The following is an 8,822-nucleotide window of genomic DNA, read 5'->3' as shown; positions in this document are numbered from 1 at the left end:
AAGTAGTATCATTTGTTTAATAATTATAATTTTACACTTGTCTTGTGCCATATCAGTATTTATGTATTATAACATTATTCTTTCATGCATAGTTAGTTTATACACTCTGTAGCATTGTTTTTTGGTTTGTAGTTATTCATTATACTTTTGTATATCTGTACTTGTCTGTATATCTTAGATATGTGTATTATATTCAGTATCTGATAAGTAATCACAATATCTGACATGTAACCACTGAATCCAATATGTTACATATAATTGCTCAACCATAATATGTGTTAGTTATTATATTGTTCTGTATTTGTTCTGTTAGTTCTATCTGTATTATTATCATTATTATTGTTATTATTGTTGTTATTATAGTGTCTGCAATTGTATTATTGTTTATAATACATGTTAAATGTTTTATTTATTCAATTTAATATGCTGTTTAGCATATATGTGCTTGTTTTTGAGCATTAATCGTTTGGCTGTAATATTATTATATGTGTTATTATTTGATTTATGCTGTAACATATGTGTGCTCGTTGACAGTGTCAATCATTTGTACTATTGTAATGTTAATAGCAGAAGAGTAGCATTTGCTTTATTAATCTTTTTAACGTTTGTCCATAGTATGATCAGTTAATTTATTATAACATGATCTCTGTAATATTATAGTGTATTTCAGCATTTAATAATCACAGTAAGTGATACTCATTGTAGTTTCAACATTGCCTACATAGATTACATTATTACTGGGCCAATGATCATAATCACTAAGATGACAATCATATAATGTCTGGGTTGTATGTAGTACAGTAGATTGTGTGTCTGCAGTGTATTGATTTGTGTTTAGGATACTCAGACAGGTGAGTCAAGTTCTGCATTGTATTATGCTGTGTGTGTGCATGTGATGCATAGAACTGTATAGAGCATAGATGTAGTAGAGTGTAGATAAAGTGTAGGCAGGGAGCTCAAGGCTCATAACCTGTTAAGAAAGGGAAAGAGAGGTTATGTGAGAGGCTTAGAGAGATCACACAAAGAGGGGGGGATAGTGGACTCGGCTTGCTCTCTCACGGCTTGCTTCATTGTCCGTTGATTAGTTAGTCTATATATACTATGTAGGTATGTCTCAGATGTAGAATGTATGATGGAAGGTATTCCATCATCGTTTGTCATTGCTTGTAATGTAGTTTATATCATCTGAGACATACTCTCGTGTAGTCTCGTCTTAACAGTCCTCTTAAGTAAGTCTTAACACAGTATCACACTGTGTAGGAACAGAGGTTAGAGATGCCCAAAACATCATACAGAATCGGCTACCAAGAAGCTAGAAGCTCTTCCATGTGTTAGGTACTACAAGCAGTTTACTACTTTAAAGTTCGTAGCTCCATTTATGTTCCCCAGGCAGGCATTCAAATGCGAGTGTGATTCAGTGAAGGACTTCCTGTCAACCTTGTTACAGTAATACTATGATCTTTCAAAACAAATTACCAGAGCATACCTCCTGTCCCTCCACCCAGCTGTTCTCAGTCTCTTCTCCTTGTTTAGTATTTGGTATACTTTACACCAAATTACTTTTTTGCTTCACCCAATAAAATGAGATCAGCTATAACGTTTTGAGGTAGTACATGTGTCAGTGCCACCTGTAGCAAAACGTTCTGGGGTTGCTTGAGGTTCCAGATCACATTGGACAGTTCTTCCACAACATGCGACGAAGATCTCCTCTGAGCATGCTGGTCTTTGTTGGCAGGTGCACATGCTCCTTCACTCATTCATACAATATATAAGGTAGTTCAGAAATTTGAAGAAACTGATTTGCGCTTCCGGGAAGTTCCGGCAATAGAGACTTGAGTTGTGAGCTGCCACACAGCTTTATCATTCACTTCTTTGGGAGCAGATCTTGCACTTCTATACATACCTCGTTCCACGTGTACTTGACGCCACTTGAATTGGGGACAACCTAGTGATATTTAAATCAGCTCTCATTGTCTACATTCTTGCTCGCCCACACTGTTTACATCACTATTCATATAGTCACCTATTGCATACTACTATTCCTCAAGGAGAATATATTGTCGTATTTATAACAATGAGTTGGTTGTAAGTGTATATTTACTACTGTATTCTGATTGAGAAGTTTGTCTAACAATGTTTTGGTCAACTTACTCAGTAAAAAGGCAGCGTTTGCATTTGCTTGTAGTATAATTTATATCATAATATAGTACGATTGTATTGTAGCTAACAATAACTTTGAACAGGCTTTGCCCTTGCGGTGGGCGTAGGGCTCTGCATAGCGTCAGGCGGAATTGCATTGTCACCAGTTGTGACAACTGCTATAGCGACAGTAGGCATGTATAAAACATTGTTTCCCTGTATTTTGACTTCAATTCAACTCATAACTGCATTTTAGGCGTAGCAGCTTTCAGGGCATCCTTTATTCATGTTATATCCGAATGATACAGTTTCAGACTCACTACATGGGTACAAGAATCCTCTCCTTCTCTAAGTTCTCTTGCTGTATCCGAGACATGTAGAATTTCAATATTGATTTCTTATATTTGGCTACTAGTAAAATATGAATTCTGCACAATATGATTTGGTGTCTCTCATTACTGATTGAGTATAATCTTATTTAAGTTATTATGCAGCAGACGTCGCGAGGGTTATCTGGTGGACCTCTTCCCCTTTTAGAAACAACTCCAAATTTAGACTGAGTGGGTGCCTCACGCTGATCACGCATGACGTCAAGTACGAAAATCAGATGTGGTGCCCCTGTATAAGTATATAAATCATGTGTAAAGCTGGTTGCACGCTTGAACGCCCCTTCTTTCTTCAGCCCGTGCACCTTCAACCAACGTTGAAGGTCGAACGATGGGGTGTGTGCGATTTCCTCGATGATATATGTTTTCTTTTATCTTTTCAATCATGAATTTCTGACTTTCTATTTATTTACTTTGTTGGGTGCGATGTGAATCCAGGTGTATTGTTTCTTGTATAGCAGGTTTGCAATTACAGTCCTGTTCTTCCCCTTCTGCCCTCACTAAAACGGTTGCCTTGTTTGATCTATCAGGCATATTCGCCTGTATAGGCGACGTTATCTTGGATATCTTCGATTGTATCGTCGGATGTGTTGAATGGATCATAGCAAGTGAGGCCGTCCCTTTTTCCCGAGATAGAAGGGTTTGTGTGCTGAATGTTCCGCTTGTAGCTATCGCAGGATGCATAACAGGAATATGCGATTGTATCACCGGATGTTTGTGTTGTGGGTTAGTAACTCTCCTTTCCCCTTTTCCACGTCGGGTTCACCATGAGCGTCTTCGCTGATGCGAAAATTGAATTAACAGGAGAGTCTAGCAGAGGGCTTCAGGAAATCATGATTACCACCCAGTTCACGCGCATACCCATTCCTGAAGCTCAGATAACATTTATCTCTTCGAGCAGTCTCTTCTTACGCTTGTTTACGTCTGATCGTGTCTTAAGATTTTCATCAACGTTTGCTTTATCTGAGAGATGCGTTGTATACCAAGTATTTAACCCGGAGATCGTATATGTACATCCTGAATACATGACGAGTTTATAACGTTGTATGAGTAAAAATGCATGAGTGATTGAGAAAGCAGTTACAAAGGAATGGAGAGCAATGCATAGCAGGAATAAAAGGAGAAGAATGCAAAATACAAAGCAAAGCAAGGGTGGAAGGGAGATAGGCATCGTATAGCGTGAGATAAAGTAAAAATAATGAGTTGAAAGTGAAAAATTCTGCAGAATAGATCCTCCCGTTCCTCCAAAGATGCATATATAAATATAATGTTCTTGTTTGACGTGCGAGAATACGCAGCGTATTAATTCTGATTAGTCCTTTTCGTCCGAGGCGAGAAAAGTTGTAGTGTTCGCAAATACTCGTCAACCACAACAAATAGAGGGATCCTCATCTTCGGGAAGTAGGACATTCACCTCCCGAAACACCAGCTCAATAAGCTCTCCCGCATGGTCCTCCAACCGAATTCCAAGTCGTTCGAATCGTCTTATCCAAAACGCCCAAAACGCAACACGCGATGTACGCCACGGCACACTCCTAAACCTCGACTGGTCGAAATCAAGTAACCTCACTGCCTTCACCTTGGGGTATAATTTCCGATTGACGAGGACTGGAAATGCCGTTCTAAGGGAATTTACGATGTGTCGTTGTTCGGCGTCGCATTCTGATCGGAGTACTAGTGCTGCTTCTGTTGTACGAGGTCTTGTTTCTCCGATGAAGTACAGTCCGCGTATACCGATTCGTTCGATTTGGGGATGTCCGGGGAGGGCTTGTTCGCTTGCCCAGTGGACTTGTAGGACCAATTCCTTGAGGTTTGGACAGCGTGTAAGTAACATTTCGGGGCCTCTTTCTGGAAGGTTGTCTGAAGTGGGATAAGTGGGGGGTGGAATAGTGGTGGGGGATTCCACATTTGGTTCTCCAGCAAAATCGAATTCCAGTGTGGTCAATTTTGGACCGTGCGCTGTAAAGAAAAGGTGTGCGTCCGCAAGGTCATCTTGTCCACAGAGGACTATTTGTCGGAGGGAAGGGAGGTCGAAGTCGGCCATGAGCGTGAGGATGACGGAGGGGTCGAAATCAGGAGAAACTAGTTCTATAGTGTGTAAATGCGGTAGGGAGATAGGTCCAGCTGCCTTGAGTTTGCTGAGTTGGCCAAGGGTAATGTCCTGTTGGACGCACATAAACAATGATTGGAGATTCGCCGTAATTGGCATGCGGCAGAACATTTCTATCATCTGTTCTGGTCCAATATCACACGTCCAGTCGAGTGAACGTATCGCATGTGGGCAAGACTCAAATATTGCCGTTATTAATTCCATGGGGACGCTTCCAATTTCTTCAAATGCACCAACGGTCAGAACACGTAGGTTCGGACAGCAGCGAATCACGCGCGCAGCAGCAACACCCTTCTCTTGTGTCCAGCATTGTGTATTAATTTCAATCCGTCGGACATACCATCCTGCTCCGTGGCCTCTGCGGGCTGCGTCCGCTTGTCTGCTTTCTTCAAGGGCTTCAGCAAGCATTGCCCAGTCATACGAGTCTTGAAGGAATAGATATTCAAAAATAAGTTCCCGGGCAAGTTTACGCCACGACCTTGAGACAAGACAGAGAGTTTCTTTCGTCCTGTGGCTTGCCTTTAGTTCCTTGAGGAAGACACCATACCCGTTTGTAATATCCGACACGTCAAATGGTGACCTGTGTAGAATTAAGCTGAGTTAAGAAAGATCACATGCATATAATATATAAAGAAACAGACGCGTAGGACGTGTCGTATCCACCGACGACACGCGTCGCAAAGACAAATATCATCCGCCATAACTCGACAGGTAAACGAGCAGACGCGCTCGTCGAAAAGGGGTCGAGTGCCGGGTCGGATGCCCCGGTCGCTGGTAGCGCCGAAGGTGGTGGGAAGAAGGGAATGTTCATTGCGAACGGTGGGTGCTGCTTGGACGCGTCGACGTTAGGCTCCGGTTAGGCTCAGGTCAGGTCGAGGTCAGGTCAAGGTTAGGCCCGTGTAAGATTCGTCACGTGCAATCATCGAAAGCAACACACTATTTCTTCACATACAAGTGTCTTGAAACTGACTGCTTTCTTAAATCGTCATGCTTGTTAACTAGATACAGTTTTATGTATTTGTACTACACAGAATAAGGTGTGTTATTGTTTGCTTTACAAGGAGTTACTAGGTAGCAAGTTTCGGATGGATGAAATACGACACAGCGGACGCGTCCTGGACCCCTACAGTAAAGCTGCAATAATATTGTTTGGTTACTGACTGAAAGTAGTATGGTATAGTATAGTATATTTCCTGGCATAGGTCCCTAAAAAGAAACACCAGGACTGCTAGTCTATTGTACAGTACAGAGTAGTTTATCTACAATAAAGAAATTACTCTGCTCAGCAATGTCTAGGGAACTACTAATACAATAGGCACTTAATGCTTCTCCAACTGTGTACCAGTAAACAAGATTGAAGTATACAGGCATTTATGAGACTTAAGAGATAATGGGTACACAGGAGAAGATACTATTTTCATAGTAGAAATCTATCATGAACAGTACAGAGATTATAAATGGAAATCGTTAATAGAGCTAGAAGATTCTGACAAAGGAGAGTTAAGGTAAGGAGAGTGTAATAGAGAATCAGGAGGAATATATAAAGGGGTTTGCTTAAATATACTAAGGATATTAAAGGTATACTGAGCTAGAGAGTTTATTAAAGAATGAGTATAATATAAATGTTTAAAGAAAAACAATGCTAAGTAGTAATCCTCCTCTAGAAGGGGTGGAGGAGAGGGAGTACAAAGTAGGAAATCTTGTCTTAGTTTAGAGATTTCAGAATTTTGACATTGAAAGAGAGTATGAATAGGATCTTCAATTTTATTACAGTTGAATCTACAAAGTCTTTTGTGTTGAGGTATAGAACCATGTCTGTTAGAAGTAGTTCTAGCAAGCTGAACAAGAGCAAGTATGTGGTCAGAAAGAAGAAGTCTAGTAAAAGCAATTCTGTGCTCAGGGATTGTAACACTAAGATAATGTCTAAAGTGAATAATTTTTAGAATAGGTTGGTTTTTTTTATTAAATTCATGTCTGTCTTTAATAAGAGTAGTTTGAGTAGAATGTAGAAGAGAGTTGTTTAAGGTGTTGTAACACGATTTTTTAACAGTTTTAATAAATTGAGAAACTATTTTATAAGAGGTATGTAGGTTTAGGATTTGTTAAGTATTATCTGAAGTAGTGTTTGATAAATTAATAAGAAGATCTCTATACTAAGAGCAATGTTTGTTGTTATAAAGTTGTATAGATTCTTGAAGTGCAAAGAAAGTAAAGTGTGAGGGAGGTAATTGTAGTAAGTATATTAGGTAGTTTAGTACAAGAATTGTTTGTCTAAATTGTATAGGAAGAAGGCCAGTTTCTGTAAAGAGAGGAGTTAGAAGAGACTTGGATTTAGACCTAATAGTCTTCTAAGGAAAGTATGTTGTACAGATTGTAGAAGGAAGAGACATTTTTTATTAGTGTCAGGAGTAGATTCACATACATAAATAAGATGAGGATTGATTCTAGCAAAATAGAGTTGAATTCCTTGTTTAGGAGGGATTATACTAATATGAGATTCTAAGGCTAGTGTAGTGTGTGTAATAGACCTTGCTTTTAAGGCTTTGTTTGAGTAGTGAGAGTGAAAAATGTTATTTTGTAAAGAGTCAAATATTACACCTAAGTACAAGAATTTGTCAACATAGTTTAAGATGTTTGAATCAATAGAGAAGGTAGGTTTTATAGTTGTATTACCAAATACTTGAGCAACAGTTTTAGAGTGGTTGATTTGAAGAAAATTTTTTGAGCACCAAGAAATAATATTATTTAGTTTAATTTGTAAGACAGTAGGAGAAGTAGAGAAAATAACAATATTATCAGCTTGTTCTAAATGAGAAATATAAGAGTTATTTAGAGAGATGTCAGCTGGGTGACTAGGAATGTATAAGTCTGAGAAGAAAATATTCTATAAGTGAGGAGATACAGGATCACCTGTAAGAATCCCTATATTAGAAGAAAAAGAATCTGAGGTCTGATAGTTATAAAAAATAGAATAGTTAATTGATTTATATAGAATTCTAAGCCAGTCAAAGATAGGGCCAGAGATGCCAAGTTTGTACATTTTATACCAGAGAGCAGAGTGATTTGTAGAAGGGAAAGTATTAGTCATATTAACATATATAACATAAAGAGGAAGTTTAGAGGCTTTAGCCTTATCTATACAAGTTCTAAGAATAAAAGTGTTGTTATGGATTCTGTAAGATTGTCTGAACCTGTTTTGTGAGGAGAGAATAATATTATTAGATTGGGCCCATTTTCAAAGTCTTTTATCAATTAGAAGAGTAAGAACCTTAAGAAAACAGGATTGTAGACCTACAATTCTATAAAAGTCAGGATTGTTAGAATTTTTGCCTTGTTTAAGAATAGGGACTAGAGTAGCATTTGTCTAGGAAGTAGGTAATGACAACTGTTGAATACATTGGTTCAACAGATGGATTGTATTTTCAAGAGGAATAGATAGAATTAGTAAGTAGTTAGTTTTATCAGGTCCTAAAGCTGACTTTATATTATGTAGTTTAATATGATTAAAAGCTGATTAGAGTTCTTCTATAGAGAAAGGTAGAGAGAATAGTTTATCTGAGGAATTATCAAGTGTATTAGTAGGAATAGAGTCAGATAATAGTAAAGTATTAAAATAAAGAGTAGAGTCAAAAGAGAGAGGTAAAGAATTTGTAATATTCATTCTAGCTTGAAAAGTAGATTGTAGCTGAGAGATAGAGACTAAAAAGGATCTTGGTTTAGGCTTTATTAAAGAGGAGATAAGATCCCAGAACTGTCTATCAGTTTGACAATGTAAAAGTTTTTGTAAAGTAGACTATTTTTGTTTTCTTAATAGTGTTCTACCTCTGTGTGTAGCAGATTTGTAATTTTCATATGAGACAGTTAAGGAGGAGGGTAATACCTTATTATTATTTAAAAAGTTAGGTAAATTATAGAGAATTTTAGGAGTGTTTATGACTGGGTTTGAAATAGTAGAAGAGTAGATTTTAGGTATAAAAGGAGAGAAGATAGGAATACTAGGAAGAGTAGTAGCTTTTTTTGTAAGAGAGTCAGCTAGATTATTATGTTTGTTAGAAGAGTGCCCTTTCACCTAAAAGAAATGGATAGGGGCTAGATGATTTTGTATTAGAAGAAGAATGTTTTGTATAATATTAGAATTAACAATATTAAATCCTGTCTGTGAGTTTTTAATAGACTAGATACATATA

At 37.9% G+C, this 8,822-nt stretch overlaps 1 protein-coding gene across 1 annotated transcript; it reads right to left on the bottom strand.

Moving 5' to 3' along the window:
• Nucleotides 1-3,723: 3,723 nt before the first annotated feature.
• On the bottom strand, nucleotides 3,724-5,446 carry FOMMEDRAFT_148220 (uncharacterized protein; the record flags this gene model as incomplete). The annotated part of the gene is made up of 2 exons (XM_007269131.1): nucleotides 3,724-5,215; nucleotides 5,277-5,446. The coding sequence occupies 2 exons, from the start codon at nucleotides 5,444-5,446 to the stop codon at nucleotides 3,889-3,891; spliced, it is 1,497 nt and encodes a 498-aa protein (XP_007269193.1). The 3' UTR covers nucleotides 3,724-3,888.
• Between the last annotated feature and the right edge of the window lie 3,376 nt (nucleotides 5,447-8,822).

Source organism: Fomitiporia mediterranea (assembly GCF_000271605.1).
Source record: "Fomitiporia mediterranea MF3/22 unplaced genomic scaffold FOMMEscaffold_9, whole genome shotgun sequence".
Lineage (NCBI taxonomy): Eukaryota > Fungi > Basidiomycota > Agaricomycetes > Hymenochaetales > Hymenochaetaceae > Fomitiporia > Fomitiporia mediterranea.
This window is presented reverse-complemented; position numbering and strand designations above follow the sequence as displayed.